General features: G+C 42.5%; 1 protein-coding gene across 2 annotated transcripts in view; it reads right to left on the bottom strand.

Moving 5' to 3' along the window:
• The window catches only part of ABL1 (ABL proto-oncogene 1, non-receptor tyrosine kinase), a 97,178-nt gene that overhangs the window by 42,921 nt on the left and 33,105 nt on the right, over positions 1-21,152 (bottom strand). For both annotated transcript variants that reach the window (XM_060757558.2, XM_060757559.2), the window contains exons 2-3: positions 5,782-5,955; positions 3,121-3,416 (exon numbers count right to left, since the gene is read on the bottom strand). In XM_060757558.2, coding sequence (XP_060613541.2) covers positions 3,121-3,416; positions 5,782-5,955 — 470 coding nt within the window. The remainder of the gene's footprint in view (positions 1-3,120; positions 3,417-5,781; positions 5,956-21,152) is intronic.

Below are 21,152 nucleotides of genomic sequence, written 5' to 3' on the forward strand. Positions count from 1 at the left end.
TGGACAACAGGTTAAACATGAGCCAGGAATGTGATGTGGCGGCAAAAAAAGCCAATGGGATTTTGGCCTGCATCAAGAGGAGCATAGTGCCTAGATCTAGGGAAGTCATGCTCCCCATGCTCTATTCCGCCTTGGTTAGACCACACCTGGAATATTGTGTCCAATTCTGGGCACCACAATTCAAGAGAGATATTGACAAGCTGGAATGTGTCCAGAGGAGGGCGACTAAAATGATCAAGGGTCTGGAGAACAAGCCCTATGAGGAGCGGCTTAAGGAGCTGGGCATGTTTAGCTTGAAGAAGAGAAGGCTGAGAGGAGATAGGATAGCCATGTATAAATATGTGAGAGGAAGCCACAGGGAGGAGGGAGCAAGCGTGTTTTCTGCTTCCCTGGAGACTAGGACGCAATGGAGCAATGGCTTCAAACTACAAGAGAGGAGATTCCATCTGAACACGAGGAAGAACTTCCTGACTGTGAGAGCCGTTCAGCAGTGGAACTCTCTGCCCCGGAGTGTGGTGGAAGCTCCTTCTTTGGAAGCTTTTAAGCAGAGGCTGGATGGCCATCTCTCAGGGGTGATTTGAATGCAACATTCCTGCTTCTTGGCAGAATGGGGTTGGACTGGATGATGGCCCAGGAGGTCTCTTCCAACTCTAGGATTCTAGGATTCTATTCTATGATTCTAGTGCAATTTGTAGAGAGTCTGGGAAATTAGGTAAAGTCTATAGCTGTTCATCTCCATTTCTAAGCCAAATAGCTGGCATTGTCCGTAGGCACGTCCAAGGTCATGTGGCCAGCATGACTGCATGGAGCACTGCTACCTTCCTGCCTATTGATCAACAGAAAGGAGGAAACCATGAAAATGAACAAAATCTGGCTACCAGTATTAAAAAACTCTAAAATTACAACAGCACAACAACAGAGAGGAAACAAACAAAGACATCTAATCACCTCTCAACAAAAGTTTGCCCTAGGCACTGCCAGGCAATCAAATGCTAATCAAGGTGGTCAGTTGAAACATTCACACCTAGCTCCAGCAGACAAAAGTCCTTTGTCCCACCCTGGTCATTCCACAGATACATAAACCCTTTTTTCCTGGTTCCAACAGACATCATTACCTCTGAGGATGCTTGTCATAGGTGCAGGCGAAACATCAGGAGATAATGCCTCTAGACCATGGCCATATAGCCCAAAAAAACCACAACAACTTATTGATCTACTCACATTTGCATGTTTTCGAACTGCTAGGTTGGCAGAAGCTGGGCGGAAGCTCACCCTGCTTCCCGGATTCGAACCGCCAATCTTTTGGTCAGCAAGTTCAGTAGCTCAGTGGTTTAACCGGCTGCGCCACCATAGGGCTCCAATTCATAAAACACACACACAAAGAGTAAACTACTTCATCTTTATCACCTGCATGACATATTTTCTTTCTCTGGCAAGGTAGTGTGTGGGCTGATCAAACGTGAACTACACGTGGTTTATTTTAATAAAGCCACATTCTCTATGCTAAAAAGAAAAAAAAAACGGTTGGAGTTACATTTTAAAAATGTGTTGGGAATCAGCCGTGTTTGTGTTTCAGGATCCTGATGTGGGAAATGATGAGGGAAATGATGGTGCCGAGGCTGAGGTACAAGATGGAGATGGTTTGGTCAATAATTTTCATACATACAATGACAGAGAGGCCCCAGTGCAAAGGGCAGTTTCTCATGAGAATATCCCTGCTGGGCCTAGCAAGGATGGTTCACTCCCTCTCTCTGCGAGCTCTCAAGATTTGGGTTTTGGGATATAAGGTTTGCTTCAAGGGAAAATCTGTTAGATCAGGCATCATTTGGAAATCAAGTTCATGTGCCATGGAAATCCAGTCAAGGGGTCTTGTTCCTGTGGAATTTTTTTAGCCTTTTTGGATTGTCTTTGCATCCTGTTGATTCCTGTCTGGATAACCACTATCTTGGATTGCTTTTATATCTTGTGTGGACATTGCTTTATGTTACTGCCTTTTATGGACTCAAGCAGGGAGCTTTGAGATGGTTGAACAGAAGCTCTCTGAAGCTCTAGGTGCTCTTACTGCCTACTACAGGGAAAACCAGCTGATCCCTAATCCATCTAAAACAAGAACAGACAAGCATCCTGTGCTCTGAGGATTATTACCTGGGAAGGAATCCCACTGGAGCATTGCAGCGCACCCAAATACCTGGGAGTCACTCTGGACCGTGCTCTGACCTACAAGAAGCACTGCCTGAATATCAAGCAAAACGTGGGTGCTAGAAACAATATCATACAAAAGCTGACTGGCACAACCTGGGGATCACAACCAGACACAGTGAAGACATCTGCCCTTGCGCTATGCTACTCTGCTGCTGAGTACGCATGCCCATTGTGGAACACATCTCACCACGCTAAAACAGTAGATGTGGCTCTTAATGAGACATGCCGCATTATCTCAGGGTGTCTGCGCCCCACACCACTGGAGAAATTACACTGTCTAGCCGGTATTGCACCACCTGACATCCGCTGGGAAATAGCAGCCAAGAGTGAAAGGACCAAGGCAGAGACATCTCCAGCTCATCCCTTGTTTGGGTATCAGCCAGCACATCAACGACTCAAATCTAGAAATAGTTTTCTAAGATGTACAGAGACACTCGCTGAAACACCTCAGCAAGTGAGAGTTCAAAAGTGGCAGGCTCAAATCCAGAGCCTCAATCAATAGCTGATACCCAACGAGAGACTCCCCCCTGGGCACACAGAAGACAGGGTGACTTGGAAGGCACTGAACAGACTGCGCTCTGGCACCACGAGATGCAGAGCCAACCTCAAGAAATGGGGCCACAAACTGGAATCCACGACATGTGAGTGTGCAGAGGAGCAAACCACTGACCACCTGGTGCAATGCAACCTGAGCCCTGCCACATGCACAAGGGAGGACCTCCTTGAAGCAACACCAGAGGCACTCCAAGTGGCCAGAGACTGGTCAAAGGACATTTAATCCACTATCAAGCTTGCAAACTCTGTATCTTTTGTATGTTTGTTTGTTTGTTCTGTAAAAAATGTAATACAACTGTTCGGTTGCCTGACACGATAAACTGCCACGGACAACTTCAAGCCAGCAAAGGATCGGGGTCTCACCTTCCCATCCGAGGCGGTGTTGATCCTGTAGTGGTAAACCCTCCCCTCGTATCGCAGTGAAATGGACCGCTGCCCAGGGCTGCTCTCGCTCTCCCGCACCAAGAAGCTGCCGTTGATGCCGCTGCTGAGCAAGTACTCCGCAGCATTCCGGGAGACGGGACCGTGGTACCAGGAGTGCTTCTCCAAGCTGTTCACGGGGGTGATGTAGTTGCTGGGGACCCACCCCTGGCCGTTCTTGGTCTGGGCTTCACACCACTCGCCATTGTGATTATAGCCCAAGACGCGGAGCTTCTCACCTGTCCGTTAAAAATAAATGAACAATCAATCCATCACATTTATTTCCACAGGCAGAGCAAAGCATACAAGGCAATAAAGCAGGGGATTGGCGGAGCTCGCAACTAAAATCAATGAGTTTTCAATGTTCTTTTTAATTTATTTATTTTTATTTTGTATTTATATACCGCCTTTCTCAGCCCAAGGCAGTTTATACATAATTTTAATTGTATTTATTATTTTAATTCTATTTATTATATTTTAATTGTATTTTAACTTTATATCCACGTACAACTATTTAATTTGTTTTGTTTTAAATAGTCCTCGGATTATGTGGTCATTAACTGCCTTGAGTCCCCATGGGGAGAAAGGCGGGGTATAAATAAAATAAATACTATTGCTACTAATAATAATCTATCAGAACATACTTAATTCGTGGATTGGAAATGTTCATACTGTGTTCCAAATCAAATGAGAAGAAAAAGTGGTCAAAATGGTAAAATGTATTGTTGAAGGTTTTCATGGCTGGAATCACTGGGTTGCTGTGAGTTTTCCGGGCTGCCTGGCCATGTTCCAGAAGCATTCTCTCCTGACGTTTCGCCCACATCTATGGCAGGCATCCTCAGAGGTTGTGAGGTCTGTTGTCGAAGGCTTTTATGGATATCACTGGGTTGCTGTGCGTTTTCCAGTCTGTCTGGCCACGTTCTGGAAGCATTCTCTCCTGACATTTCACCCACATCTATGGCAAGCATCCTCAGAGATTGTGAGGTCTGTTGTTGAAGGCTTTCATTGATATCACTGGGTTGCTGTGAGTTTTCCAGGCTGTCTGGCCATATTCCAGAAGCATTCTCTCCTGAAGTTTCACCTGCATCTATGGCAGGCATCCTCACAACCTCTGAGGATGCCTAACATAGATGTGGGTAAAACGTCAGGAAAGGATGCTTCTGGAACATGGCCAGACAGCACAGAAAACTCACAGCAACCCAAAATGGTAAAATGTCTAGAAGCCAAGCCTTATGAGGAATGGCTGAGAGAGCTGGGGATGTTTATGCTTGGAGAAGGTTATATGTGAAAGGATGCCATATTGAAGACAGAGCAAGCTTGTTTTCTGCTGCTCCACATACTAGATGATGATGATGATGATGATGATGATTATTATTATTATTATTATATTTATTATTTACTTTATTATTGTTGTTATATTATTATTTTACTCTACTATTACTGCTTTTATTACATTTCAATTATTTTACTCGATTATTATTATTATAATAGCATTTACTTTATTATTGTTTTTGTTGTTATATTATTATTTTACTCTATTATTACTGTTTTATTACATTTCAATTATTTTACTCTATTATTATTATTATAACATTTACTTTATTCTTGTTTTTGTTGTTATATTATTATTTTACTCTATTATTACTGTTCTTATTACATTTCAATTATTTCATTTCGTTTATTACATTTCAATTATTATTATTATTATTATTATAACATTTATTATTTTACTCTCTTTAGTATTACTAGAAAGATACGTAAGCACATTTACATTAAAGAAGGTTAGAATGATGGTTTAATCAGAGTTGGGCAGTCTTATCTTAAATTACAGTTTTATGTAAACATTCAAAAACATTTAGCCTGCTGATGCCTCAATTAATTTAATTGTATTGATTTCTATTTCTATTTTGAAATTTATTTATTTCACAGTTTTCTATACCGAGCTTCTCAACCTCATTGAGCCCGGTTTCCAGCCATAAAAAACATATACACTCATTAAAATATCATATATCACAATTACAAAAACAACTTTAAAAACACTATATATAAAACTACAGTGGTCAGTCGTCCTATTAAGATGGATCTATCTCAACTTCCATCCAGGGTCCTATGGTGTTGTCTCATTCATCGAAGGCCTGACTCCACAGCCACGTCTTCACCCGTTTCCTAAATGTTAGGATGGATGGGGCGGTTCTGGCCTCCAGAGGGAGAGAGTTCCAGAGTCGCAGGGCCACCACCGAGAAGGCCCTGTCCCTCATCCCCACCAGGCGCGCTTGCGAGGCCGGTGGGACCGAGAGCAGGGCTTCTCCAGATGATCTTAGTAATCTTGATGGTTCGTAGGGGAGAATACGTTCGGAGAGTACGTACTGATACATTCGGAGAGTACGTACTGGTACGTACTGAAATGTACCAGTAGCTGCTGCATTTCCCACCCTTGGCTTATACTTGACTCAACACGTTTTCCCAGGTGTTTTTTGTGGTAAAATTAGGTGCCTCGGTTTATATTCGGGTCAGTTTATACTTGAGTATATATGGTAATAGTTATGAAGAACTTGTTTACAGTACAGTGAGTTCCACAGTGTCTTCCCATTCACCCTTACTTACCTTTAGTGATGCTGAGAGTGTTGTCCCCACTTGCTACGAAGTCATATAGGGCCACAAAAAGGTTGGGGTCATTTTCACTGGGGCCGGAGAGAAGGTTTTCCTTGGAGTTCCAGCGGGCAGCTTCGCTCAAGCCTTGGGGCTCGAATTCAGAGACAACCGGCCTCTGAAGGGCTTCTGGAAATGGACAAGGAAAAAGGGAATGGGAGAAGAAGAAAACATTATTCCCAACTTTTTCTGCCTTTTGTGAGAGATTCCTGAAGATTCACGCACACATGTACAGGTAGGAAAACTTACCACAAACACACACACACACACACCCCAACACCATAAAGAGACTAAAATCTATATAAATAAAAATGTAATTTTCGTTTGTGGGATTAACATAACGCAAAGACCGCTGGACGCATTGACATCAAATTTGGACACAAGACACCTCTCAGGTCAACGAGTGACCATCACTCATAAAAACACTGAAAAACTCAGTAGAAGAGACTTAAAAAGCCCCAAAACAAAAAAAATACATTACAACGCATGCGCAAAACCACATATATGCACATATACACAAATATATACATACACAAAGCACATAATACACAGACTGGGCCACAGCAATGTGTGGCAGGAGACGGCTAGTCTATATAAATAAAAAATTAATGTACGTTTGTGGGATTAACATAACTCAAAAACCACTGGGCAAACTGACACCAAATTTGGACACAAGACACCTACTAACCCAAGGAGCGATCATCACCCAAAATAAAATGGATTTTGTCATTTGGGAGTTGTAGTGGCTGAGATTTATAGTACACCTATCATCAAAGAGCATTCAAAACTCCACGAAGGATGGAATTGAACCAAATGTGGCACACAGGACTCACATGACCAACTGAAAACACTAGAAGAGTTTGGTGGGCATTGACCTTGAGTTTGGGAGTTGCAGTTCACATACATCCAGAGAGCACTGTGGACTCAAACAATGATGGATCTGGACCAAACTTGGTCCGAATATTCCATATGCCCAAACATGAACACAGATGGAGTTTGGAGGAAATAGACCTTGACATTTGCGATTTGTCGTTACTGGGATTTATAGTTCACTACAATTAAAGAGCATTCTGAAACCCATAAACGACAGAAATGGGCCAAACTTCCCACACAGTATCCCTATGACCAACAGAAAATACTTAAGGTCATCCAGTCCAACTCTCTTCACCAGCGCAAGAAAATGTAATCAGAGCCCTAGTAATGGACCTGGACCAAACTTGGCAAACATAACCCCCATGACCCCCTTTATGTCCTGGTGAGGTTTGGGGGAGGGTGGACCATGGATGATGGGACTTGCAGTACCTTCACTAACTTCCTTAGAGCACCTTGATCTACACCAATGATGGATCAGGACCAAACTTGACACACAGAGGCCCAATGGCCCACTCTACAAGCTGGTGCGGTTTGGGGCAGGATGGACATGGATGATGGGATTTGCAGTACCTCCACCCGATTCACTTCCCACACAACACTGTGGCCCCTACAAATCACAGACCAGGACCAAACTCAAGACACACTCTACAGTGGGTAGTACTCATGACCTGCTCTACATCCTGGTGCGGTTCTAAGGGGGATGGATGGAGAATAGATGATGGGATTTACAGTACCTTCACTCACTGAGACCACTACGAGCCTTCCCTAAGGTCCACTACGACCCACACCAATGACTGATCAACACCAAACTTGACACACAGAGCCCTCATGACCCACCCTACATCCTGGTGCAGTTTGGAGGAGAATAGACCATGGATGATGGGACTTCCACATGGAAATTGTAGTTCACCCACACCCAATGAACCCAGCTGACACTGGATCTAAATGAAACTTGGGGCACAGACAAACAACGCCTTTCTGAAATAACCCGGGCAGCGCTGGGTCCCCAAGCTAGTAAATGAATAAATAAGGAATTATTGGGATTAAAAATTAAAATAAAGGTGAAAATACACCATCTCTCAGACCAGAAGCAGAATTCTGGTGATGCAATTTTCTTCTGCATTGGGAGGTTTTTCACAGGAAATTTATCTTCCAGATAACTTCGTGTTTACATCTATTTGCGTACTTATTTTGCCCCTGAAAACACACAGCTGACAGCCGCAAAATAATTAGGTTTTTAAGCCCGTCGTGCGATTCCGTGGCTCTTCCCCTCCGTTGCTCCTTCTTACACGCAGATTATCCGTTTTGTCATCCCTGCCGTGCTTTAATGGCCACAATTACAGAAGAAACAGTAAAGCTACTTGGAGAAAATTAAGCTGATTAATCATTTTGCCGCAAAGAATGCTTTGATCCTCTCAAGCCCATTAAAACGCACTTATCAAGCCAGAGGCGCCATATGGACGGGATGGAGTTCAACCCCCCCCCACGCCTCCCCCCAACTTCAAGAAAAGTTACAGGAGTTACATCAGCAGCTGGATAAACACCTGGAATAAACAGTCGGAAAGCAACTGGAAGCAGGGATGAACCTGCATCCGACAGGAAGACTGCCGGGATGAAAGCCTGGCCCTTTCCCTTTCCTGCCCCAATGCATTGGCCGTCCTGGAAACTGTACGCAGTGGGGTGTCCTCCAACCTTGGTCAGCAAGAAAAGAATCCCTCCCAATGACTCCAAGCCTTGATACTTCCGAATCCTAGAGTTGGAAGGGACCACATGCGCCATCTAGTCCAACCCCTTGCCACGCAGGAAAAGCACAATCAAAGCATCCCTGACAGATGCCCATCCAGCCTCCAAGAAAGGAGCTTCCACCAGACACCAAGGCAGAGAGTTCCATCATTGAACAGCTGCTCTTACAGTCAAGAAGTTCTTCCTAATGTTCAGGTGGAATCTCCTTTCCTGGACCAGAAGTATTTTGGAGTTTGTTTGTTTTTTTTAAAATATTTGTCCATCTATATAAATAAAAATGTAATGTTAGTTTGTGGGATTAACACAGCTCAAAAACAACTGGATGAATTGACACCAAATTTGAACACAAGACACCTATCAAGCCAGTGAGTGACCATCGCTCATAAAAACACTGAAAAACACAGCAGAAGGGACTAAAAAAGCCAAAAAAACAAAAATTACATTACAACGCATGTGCAAAGCCACATATATACACGCAAACACACATATACACAAATATATATACACACACAAAACACATATACACAGACTGGGCCAAAGCAATTCGTGGCAGGGGACGGCTAGTCTATATAAATAAAAATTTAATGTTAGTTTGTGGGATTAACATAACTCAAAAACCACTGGGCGAATTCACACTAATTTTGGACACAATACACCTATCAAGCCACAGAGTGACCATCACTCCTAAAAACACTGAAAAACACAGTGGAAGGGACTTAAGAAGCCTAAAAAGAAAAAAGATGCTACGGTGCATGCGCAAAAATGACTCCCCCCAGCAAACAAAACACACAATAGCATATCCACACTTATTATAATACATTATTATTTGACTACATTATTATTAGTTTAGTTGTATTATTACTATTCTAGTTTTGTTGTTCATGACTTAATGGACCAGCCCACGCCAGAGCTCCCTGCCGGCCGCCACCACCCCCAGCTCCTTCAAAGTCAATCCAGCCACTTCAAGGATGCCATCCATCCATCTTGCCCTTGGTCGGCCCCTCTTCCTTTTTCCTTCCACTTTCCCCAGCATCATTGTCTTCTCTAAGCTTTCCTTTCTTCTCATGATGTGGCTGAAGTACTTCATCTTGGCCTCTACTATCCTTCTCTCCAATGAGCAGTTGGGCTCTCTTTCCTGAAGTATGGACTGGTTGGATCTTCTCATGGTCCAAGGCACTCTCAGCACTTTCCTCCATCACCACAGTTCAAAAGCATGTCTCTTCCTTCACTCAGCCTTCCCTCTGGTCCAGCTCTCACATTCGTAGGTGACTATGGGGAATACCATTACTTTGATTATGCGGATCTTTGTTGCCAGTCTGATGTCTATTCTAGTACGTAAAGGTAAAGGTTTTCCCCTGACATTAAGTCCAGTCGTGTCCGACTCTGGTGCTCATCTCCATTTCTAAGCCAAAGAGCCAGCGTTGTCTGCAGACACCTCCAAGCTCACATGGCCAGCATGACTGCATGTACTATTATAGAATAGTATTATATTATAGTTATATTATTACTATTATTTTATTTATATAAATAAAAATGTAATGTTCGTTTGTGGGATTAACATAACTCAAAAACCACTGGATGAACTGACACCAAATTTGAACACAAGACACCTCTCAGGGCAACGAGTGACCATCACTCATTAAAACACAGAAAAACACAGGGGAAGGGACTTATAATCCAAAAAAAGCAAAAAGACCTACAGCGCATGTGCAAAAATGCCTCCCCCCCCCCCCCCGCAAACAAAACACACAATAGCATATCTACACTTTCTTCCGGACTACAGCTCCCAGCATCCCCTAGACCAGGCTCTTTAGAAGAGGAGGATGTACTGTGTCCAAATGTACTGTTTCCAAAATGCAAGCTTTCTTCTCCTTGGATTTCTTTGAGAGCATCCCCATCCCTGCATATTTTCAATTTCCTATTCCTGGACTGCCACTCCCTGCAATCCTCCAGATAAATAGATTAGATAGAGATAGGTAGGTAGGTAGGTAGGTAGAGGATTGCTGGGAGTTGCAGTCCAAAAATAGGTAGAGAAGGGGAAAAGGGGAGAAAGAGGAAGGGAAAGAAGAGGGAGGGAGGAAGGGAAAAGGAAGAGAAGGTAGGAGAGAAGGAAAGAAGAAAAGGAAAGAAAGGAAAGAGGGAAGGAAGGAGAGGAAGAGGGAGGGAAAGAAAAGGGGGGAGGGGAAGAGGAAGAGAAGGAAGGAAGGAGAGAAGGAAAGAAGAAAAGGGAAGGAAGGAAAGAGGAAAGGAAGAAAGGAGAGAAAGAATAAGAGGAAGGGAAGAGGAAGAGAAGGAAGAAAGGAGAGAAGGAAAGTAAAAAGGAAAGGAAGGAAGGAGAGAAAGAAAGAGGGAGGGGAAGAAAAGGGGGAAGGAATGGAAAAGGAAGAGAAGGAAGTAAGGAGAGAAGGAAATAAGAAAAGGGAAGGAAGGAAAGAGGGAAGGAAGGAAGGAGAGGAAGAGGGAGGGAAAGAAAAAAGGGGAAGGAAGGGAAGAGGAAGAGAAGGAAGGAAGGAAGGAAGGAAGGAGAGAGAGAAGGAAAGAAGAAAAGGGAAGGAAAGAGGGAAGGAAGTCAGGAGAGAAAGAAGGAGGGAAAGAAAAGGGGGGAGGGAAGAGGAAGAAAGGAGAGAAGGAAAGAAGAAAAGGGAAGGAAAGAGGGAAGGAAGTGAGGAGAGAAAGAAGGAGGGAAAGAAAAGGGGGAAAGGAAGAGGAAGAGAAGAAAGGAGAGAAGGAAAGAAAAAAGGAAAGGAAGGAGGGAGGGAAAGAAAAGGGGGAAGGGAAAAGGAGAAGGAAGGAGAGAAGGAAAGAAAAAAAGGGAAGGAAGGAGAGAAAGAGTGAGGGAAGATTGGCCACAGCAACGCATGGTGGGTACAGCTAGTTTATAATAAGACGCTTTGGAGAGAGGACCCAAGTTGGAGCATGGAATTCCTTAATGTTTGTGTACATAGCCAGAAGAAAATGTTGCACAGGACGGAGCAATGGGTTCAAATTACAGGAAACGAGAAACTTTGAGTCTCGTTTAAGAGAGGAAAGTGGGGAATAATTATTAGAATGATGACGATGGTGACACATATCCCTCTGGGGAAATTATAAACAGGTAGGTGGATAGATTGACAGTAGACAGATGGAGTGGCGATAAGCCACCTGCCTACTGGTCTCTACTCCAGCACACCAAATGCCAAGCTCTGTCCTTTTGGGCTGTTCCAGCTGACCAAGCCAAAAGCCAGCGCTGCCAGACCACTGACCAATAAGCTCCTTTCCACTTCCGACTTGGCTTGGACTCTCCTGCTCGACAGTCATCCCACAAGCCACTGGTGCAACGGTGCCTGCAAATATTACTGTACACAGAGTGTTGGAATCCCACTCACACTTGGCCAAAGTCACACAAACATCCGGGTTATTTTTATCCCTGATTTGTTTTGGAGTTGGATTTCATTATATTTCAGCCTGCAAATGGAAATGCACGGGGTGTGCATGATATAAATATTTTAAACAAACAAACACACACATGACAGGAGAGCTTTCTGATGCCTGGCGGACTTCAAAGAGAGAAGCCACCTCAAAGGGACTTCAAAGGACGTTGCTTTGTCTGGATGATGTCCTCCCATTTTCGTGCAGAATCACCTTTGGCGCTCGTGCAAACTGCTTCCTGCAATTCTTTTGTAAAATAGGAAAACGCTGCTTCTCTTAGACCAGTGTTTCTCAAACTTTTACTGAGACATTTATGAGACCCGCAGCCCTTCCCACTGCTTTAGGTATATAGAGATGAGGAAACTGCAAAACCAAATGGCTGGGAGTCACTTTATGTCGTGGTGAACCCCAGCCATTTGGTTTTGCAGTTTCCTCATCTCTATATACCTAAAGCAGTGGGAAGGGCTGCGGGCCGCATGAATGACTCAGTAAAAGTTTGATACAGTTCCTCCTGTTGTGCTGACCCACAACCATAACATTATTTTCGTTGCCACTTCATAACTATCATTTTGCTACTGTTATGAATTGTAACGTCAATATCCGATATGCAGGATGTATTTTCATTCACAGGATCAAATTTGACACAAATACTCGATATGCCCACATTTGAATATTGGTTGAGTTGGGTGGGATTGATTTTGTCATTTGGGAGTTGTAGTTGCTGGGATTTATAGTTCACCTACAACCAAAGAGCATTCTGAACTCTTCCAACAATTGAATTGGGCCAAACCTGGCACACAGAACTCCCATGACCAAGAGAAAGTACGGGAAGAGTTTGGTGGGCATTGACCTTGAAGGGTCACCAAAGACTATCAGAAAACACAGTATGTTCTGTTGTCATGGAGTTCTGTGTGGGAAGTTTGGCTCAATTCTATCGTTGGTGGGGTCCAGAATGCTCTTTGATTGAAGGTGAACTACAAATCCCAGCAACTACAACTCTCAAATGTCAAGGTCTATTTCCCCTAAACTCCATCTGTGTTCATATTTGGACATACTTTGCCACCCTATATGAGAGCCATGCGTGACTTGGGGCCTTTTACTCTAGCACTTAAGACCTCGCTTTTTACTAGAGCATTCGATCTCTGTTAATTTTTAATTTTTGTATTTTATGTATTTTGTCTTTTACAATTTAGCTGTAAATCGCCTAGAGCATCCTCGGATGGAGGGCGATTAATAAGTAATTAAATATGATGATGATGATGATGATGATGTTGATGAGGAATATTTGTGCCAAGTTAGGTCCAGATCCATCATTGTGTGAGTCCACAGTGCTCTCTGGATGTAGGTAAACTACAACTCCCAAACTCAAAGACAATGCCCACCAAACCCTTCTAGTGTGTTCTGTTGGTCATGGAATTGTCCCAAGATTGGTTCAGTTCCATCAATGGTAGAGTTCAGAATGCTCTTTGTTTGTAGGTGAATTATAAATCCCAGCAGCTACTACTCCCAAATGACAAAATCAATTTTTTGAGTGATGGTCACTCCTTGGGTTAGTAGGTGTCTTATGGTCAAATTTGGTGACAATTCGTCCAGTGGTTTTTGAGTTATGTTAATCCCAGAAATGCACATTACATTTTTATTTATATAGATTATATTATTAGAATAGTACAGGAGACAAGGTGGAACTGTCCCCTGGCCCCCCCTCTCTTCACTTATGGGGAGAAAGGAAGAAGAACGGAAGTCAACCCTTTTTTCTTCTTCTTTTTCTCCTTTTTGCCTTGTTTTGTTCTGTTTTCTTTTTAGTATGTGTGTTGTTTTGAATTGTGATTTTATGTTACTGTCGTAAAAGCCATAAAAATACTTTAAAAAATATTTTTCATTAATATTTATTGAAAACCCGCGAAAACAGCGAGTCTGCGAAAAGCGAACCGCGAAGTAGCGAGGGATTACTGTAATGTGATTGATTGACTGGGATTTTTGCCTAGTGTCTAGATCTAGGGAAGTCATGCTCCCCATGCTCTATTCCGCTTTGGTTAGACCACACCTGGAATATTGTGTCCAATTCTGGGCACCACAATTCAAGAGAGATATTGACAAACTGGAATGTGTCCAGAGGAAGAGGGTGACTCAAAGGATCAAGGGTCTGGAGAATAAGCCCTATGAGGAGCGGCTCAAGGAGCTGGGCATGTTTAGCCTGAAGAAGACAAGGCTGAGAGGAGATATGATGAGAGCCATGTATAAATATGTGAGAGGAAGCCACAGGGAGGAGGGAACAAGCTTGTTTACTGCTTCCCTGGAGACTAGGACGCAATGGAACAATGACTTCAAACTAAAAGAGAGGAGATTCCACCTGAACACGAGGAAGAACTTCCTGACTGTGAGAGCTGTTCAGCAGTGGAACTCTCTGCCCCGGAGGGAGTGTGGTGGAGGCTCCTTCTTTGGAAGCTTTCAAACAGAGGCTGGATGGCCATCTGTCAGGGGTGATTTGAATGCAATGTTCCTGCTTCTTGGCAGAATGGGGTTGGACTGGATGGCCCAGGAGGTCTCTTCTTTGATTCTGTGATTCTATGACTGGCACTGACTTGACATGATGAAAACTGTGATTCTATCATTCTGCGGAGACTCGAAAGGCCCCATTCTATGGGCCGAGGAGGAGGAGAATGAGGTCTTCATGTCTCACAATGGGAGTCAGTGAGGCTGGGAACAGGATCTGGCTGAAAGACACTGAAAAAGCGCACAAAGAGTGGCTCTTTCCAAGAACAAGAACACACTTCCATTGGTTGTGTCTTGCCCTGGGCTGGGCTGGCGTGACTGTAATCGGACCCTCCGCCATGCCAGAAGGCCTATCTAATGGCTCGGAGTTACAGAAACGGCTTCTCCGGTTACTTTCAAAACAGAGGGGGTTTGCTAGAATAACACACAGGCTGGGTCTCCTTCGCTGGAGTGAGATTCCAAATGAAAGGCTCCTTCTGCTTTAAGAGCAGGCTCTTTTGCAAACGGCAAGGTCATTTGATCCCCTCCGTGGGACACTCGGATGCAGTTCATTTTCCAAGCACATCTGCCTGGAGACCAGAATGCATCTGCCTGTCCATCCCCTCAAAATGGGGGGAAGGGGAGGACCCAGCCGAGGGAGGGGAACGGCCTGCAGCTGCCAAACATTTGGGCTTTCCTGCCTCTTACGATAATATTTACCAGGTGGGCTCAAGTGGGAAGAAAAAGAGACAGAACAGGCCTTGTGGACGCCAACGCCGGGATACAATAAAGGAGGGCTTGGCATGGCCCAAGCCCCACAACATACTGAGAATTTTCTAAACAAAGGGGCATATTGAAGGGAAAAATCAATAAAATCCGAGGAATGTTTCGTCAAAGGTTTCCATGGCCGGAATCACTGGGTTGTTGTAGGTTTTTTGGGCTGTATGGCCATGTTCTAGAAACATTCTCTATTATTATTACAATTATTGTTTTACTCTATTTATTATTATTATTACATTTATTATTTTACTCTATTCTGTCGTTCAGAAAACGGGTGAAAACCTGGCTATGGAGTTTGGCTTTCGACGAGTGTATCAATATTTCTGTGATCGGATAGATGACGACGAATGATGGACAACGAATTCACGATGACGACTGACCATTGTTATGATGTGATTGCATTTTGCTGTTATAACGTTTTAATTGAATATGTTATATGTTGTTTTTAATGATTGTTTTGTGATTTTATTGTTGGAAACCGGCCCGAGTCCCTCAATAGAGGGGAGAAGACCAGTATACAAAATTGCTAAATAAATAAATTATTACTATTACATTTATTATTTTACTCTATTTATTATTACTATTGCACTTATTATTTTACTCTATTTATTATTATTACATTTATCATTTTACTCTATTTATTATTACTATTGCACTTATTATTTTACTCTATTTATTATTATTACATTTATCATTTTACTCTATTTATTATTATTATTACATTTATTATTCTACTCTATTTATTATTATTATTACATTTATTATTTTACTCTACTTATTATTACTATTACATTTATTATTTTACTCTATTATTACTATTACATTTATCATTTTACTCTTTTTATTATTATTATTACATTTATTATTTTACTCTATTATTATTATTACATTTATTATTTTACTCTATTTAATATTATGATTATTATTATATTCATTTTTCTCTATTTATTATTGTTTTTATTACATTTATTATTTTACTCTATTATTAATCTATATAAATAAAAATGTAATGTTCGTTTGTGGTATTCACAGAACTCAAAAATGCTCTTTGACTGTAGGTGAACTATAAATCCCATCAACTACAACTCCCAAATGTCAAGATTCTATTTCCCCCAAACTCCACCAGTGTTCAAATTTTGGCATATTGAATATTCTTGTAGAGTTTGGTCCAGATCCATCATTGTTTGAGTCCACAGTCATCTTTGAATGTGGGTGAACTACAACTCCCAAACTCAAGGTCAATTCCCACCAAACCCTTCCAGTATTTTCTGTTGGTCATGGGAGAACTGTGTGCCAAGTTTAGTTCAATTCCATCATTGGTGGAGTTCAGAATGCTCTTTGATTGTAGGTGAACTATAAATCCCAGCAACTACAACTCCCAAATGAAAAAATAATTTTTTTGAGTGAAGGACATATGTTGGGTTGTTAGGTGTCTTGTGTCCAAATTTGGTGTCAATTCGTCCAGTGGTTTTTGAGTTCTGTTACTCCCACAAACGAACATTACATTTTTATCTATATATATAAAAATGCTCTGTGCATAATGACTACCTTAAAAACAAAAGAACCAATGAACAAAATCACACTAAATTTGGCAACAAAACATCTCACTACACAAGGAGTGACTATCACTCAAAAATTATGTTTTTGTCATTTGGGAGTTGTAGTTGCTGGGATTTATAGTTCACTTACAATCAAAGAGCATTCTGAACTCCATCCACGATGGAATTGAACCAAACTTGGCACATAAGACACCCATAACCAACAGAAAATACTGGAAGGGTTTGGTGGGCATTGACCTTGAGTTTGGGAGTTGTAGTTCATCTACATCCAGAGAGCACTGTGGACTCAAACAATGTTGAATCTGGACCAAGCTTGGCACAAGCTCTCAATACGCCCAAATACAGATGGAGTTTGGGTGAAACAGACCTTGACATTTGGGAGTTGTAGTCACTGGGATTCACAGTTCACCTACAATCAAAGCGCATTATGAACCCCATGAACGACAGAATCGGGGTACCTACAATCAAATAGCATGATAGAATTGAACCAACTGGGGCATACAGGATTCCCATGACCAACAGAAAACACTAGAAGGGTTTGGTGAGCATTGACCTTGAGTTTGGAAGCTGTAGTTCACTTACATCCAGAGACTACCATGGACTCAAACAATGATGGATCTGGACCAAACTTGGCATGAATATTCCATATGCCCAAATATGAACACAGATGGAGTTTGGGGGAAATAGACCTTGACATTTGGGAGTTGTAGTTACTGGGATTTATAGTTCACCTACAATCAAAGAGTGTTCTGTACCCCATCAACGACAAAATTGGGGCAGACTTCCCACACAGAACCCCCATGACCAAGAGGAAACACTCAAGGCCATCCAGTCCAACTCCCTTCACCAGGGCAAGAAAACGTAATCAAAGCCCTCCTGACAAAGAGCCATGCAGCCATTGATATAGACAGATATGATTCACACACACACAGATATAGTATCACAGATTTGAAAGGGACCCCTGAAGAAGGACAATTCTATGCTGCATGTTCCAGAGGAGGCAAACCAGACAATCTCCACATCAACACTGACAAAGAAACAGCAAGAAATACTGTTTACCCACAAGCGTAAAGACATCACATATATTTGACACCAACACTTTCTTATTACTTTATTTTCCAGATCAACTGACTGGGCCACAGCAACGTGTGGCAGGGGACAGCTAGTTTATATAGATGATGAGACTACTGTATTTGGGGTTTTGAAATTCCTGGTAGAGGATGTTCAAACCCCGTGACAAGTCTGAAACGCCATGATGGCACACGACACAAACACAAATACTGGGAAGACAACTCTTTGAAACAAGAAGCTGGCCAAGGAGATGGAAACTTCGATGGAAATAAAACCCCACTGCTCCTGATTTGCATGGAAAACAAGGTTGCTTGAGCCCTCCAATTATCTCCGATTTCGAAACCCAAGAGGAGCTGCAATTTTGCCCCAAAAGGACCCATTAGAATTGTTATGGTTTAAACTTTTAAAAACTTTTTGTTTGAAGAATCTCATGGAGAATTCGTTGGCCCAGATCCAACACCCTTGCAACAGAGAGTGCTGACTGGTTCAAGAAAATCATCGGCACCGATGTCGGCTCTCTCGACCGACAAATGCGAACAGGCTTGCGGCGCACGTGATGTTTGCATCTGAATCGCATCCAGAGGCCTAGGCCAAGTCACTCTCCAAAGCCCTGGAAGCAGCAAGCCAAGAGTTGTCTGAGAAGACCCAAGAATGCCAAAAGAAAAATATATATATTTCTGCACAGGGAAAATACATATGTGCTCATTCTAGGAACTGGGGGACCGGGGGAATGATATTAAGTGAGTTGTTTAAGTCCCAATGGAAAGTCTGTAGTAGAGTTAAAACTGTATTCTCACCCACAGCATTGCAAACAGAGGGTTGTTGTAGGTTTTTTGGGCTATATGGCCATGTTCTAGAAGCATTCTCTCCTGACGTTTTGCTGCATCTATGGCAAGCATCCTTAGAGGAGGATGCCTGCCATAGATGCAGGCAAAACGTCAGGAGAGAATGCTTCTAGAACATGGCCAGACAACTAAAAAAACCTACAACAATCCAAATCCAAGGAACCTCGGTTTCTTTGAAACTGTAGGCTATTCAAAATCTTGGGACCAGTAACGTCTCCTGACGTTTCGCCTGCATCTATGGCAAGCATCCTCAGAGGAGGATGCCTGCCATAGATGCAGGCAAAACGTCAGGAGAGAATGCTTCTAGAACATGGCCATATAGCCCCAAAAACCTACAACAACCCAGTGATTCCAGCCATGAAAGTCTTCGAAAATACATTCCAAACAGAAAATACATTCCATACTGTAAACTGATATGGATTAAACAAAAAGTGCCTTTCGCTTAACCTATTATTTGAGAACACAGAAATGCTGGACCACCCTAACAACCACCATGTCAAACGACACAGAGAAGCCACTGAAACATGTGGACAATTTCAACAGAAAGGAAGAAACCATTAAAATGAACAAACGCTGGCTACCAGTATTAAAAAAAATTCTAAAATCAGGACAGTAAATAAAGAACAATACTCAGAAAATAAGGGAATTCCAGACAAGAAACAATCAAGGCCAGCTAACACCTTCCAACAAAGGATTCCCCAAGGCAGGAAGCAACCAGCTTTGAAGCTGCAAATCTATTAAATGCTAATCAAGGTGGCCAATTGCAACATTCACACTTGCCAGCTAACACCTTCCAACAAAGGATTCCCCAAGGCAGGAAGCAACCAGGCTTTGAAGCTGTACATCTATTCAATGCTAATCAAGGTGGCCAATTGCAACATTCACACTTGCCTCAAGCAGACAAGAGTTCTTTCTCCCACCCTGGACATTATTCCATATATATATATATACATATACATATACATATACATATACATATACATATACATACACACACACCTCATTTGCTGAGTTTCCAACAGGCCAACTAAACACCTCCCAACAAAGGATTCCCCTAGGTAGTAAGAAGCCAGACTTTGGAACCTGATAGGCCATTAAATGCTAATCAAGGTGGCCAATTGCAACATTCACACTTGCCTCAAGCAGACAAGAGTTCTTTCTCCCACCCTGGACATTATTCCATACACACACACACACACACACACATATATATATATATACACACCTCATTTGCTGACTTTCCAACAGGACAACTAAACACCTCCCAACAAAGGATTCCCCTAGGCAGTAAGAAGCCAGACCTTGAAACCTGATAGGCCATTAAATGCTAATCAAGGTGGCCAATTGCTACATTCACACCTACCCCAAACAGACAAAAGTCCTTTCTCCCACTCTGGACATTCCACAGATATATAAACTCAATTTTCCTAGTTTCCAACAGACTTCACAACCTCTGAGTGTGAATGCTTCAATTGGCCACCTTGATTGGCATTGAATAGCCTAGCAGTTTCAAGGTTTGGCTTCTTACTGCCTGGGGAGATCCTTTGTTGGGAGGTGATTAGCTGTCCCAAACACGGATCAAGGAGCATGAAAGGCACTCCAGACTACTTCAACCACAGAAGTCAGTCACAGAACCATAGAATCATAATTGAAGCCTTCCCAACAGATGGCCATCCAGCCTCATAGATATTATCAGGTTCACGGAGAAGTCAGGCTATAGAATCAAAGACTCCTAGAGTTGGAAAAGATCTCGTGGGCCATCCAGTCCAACCCCCTTCTGCCAAGAAGCAGGGAAATTGCATTCAAAGCACCCCCGACAGATGGCCATCCAGCCTCTGTTTCAAAGCTTCCAAAGGAGGAGCCTCCACCACACTCCGGGGCAGAGAGTTCCACTGTTGAACAGCTCTCACAGTCAGGAAGTTCTTCCTCATGTTCAGGCGGAATCTCTTTTCTTATAGTTTGAAAGGAGCACTTGATGAACCAGCCTGGACACAGCGTATTATTATTGGAGAACACACAAATGCTAGACCACTCTAATAATTACCACGTCTGACTAGACAGAGAAGTCATTGAAATCCAGGCAAAACGTCAGGAGAGAATGTTTCTGGAGCATAACCACACAGTCCAGAAAACACACAACAACCCCGAATTTGAAGATTGCTCACTATATTAAGAAGTTCTGAACTTTTTAAACGAAAACTGAAAAAGAACAATAACAGACAAAAAATATCTGTTTGTACATATATTCCTAGTCAGACAGATAATTAAAAAAGCAAAATAATAAAATGATTATGATTAAGATTGCTTTCTAGCAGAATTGACATCACAAAACCTTTTCCTAAGGTTGTTTATATTCTTCTTAAGGGCCCAGCTGTCTTTGTCCCTTTCTCTAGAACAGTGTTTCTCAACCTGGGGGTCGGGACCCCTGGGGGGGGGGTTCGCGAGGGAGTGTCAGAGGGGTCACCAAAGACAATTAGAAAACACAGTATTTTCTTTTGGTCGTAGGGGTTCTGTGTGGGAAGTTTGGCCCAATTCTATCATTGGTGGGGTTCAGAATACTCTTTGATTATAGGTG

Source organism: Anolis sagrei, chromosome 11, assembly GCF_037176765.1.
Source record: "Anolis sagrei isolate rAnoSag1 chromosome 11, rAnoSag1.mat, whole genome shotgun sequence".
Taxonomy (NCBI): domain Eukaryota; kingdom Metazoa; phylum Chordata; class Lepidosauria; order Squamata; family Dactyloidae; genus Anolis; species Anolis sagrei.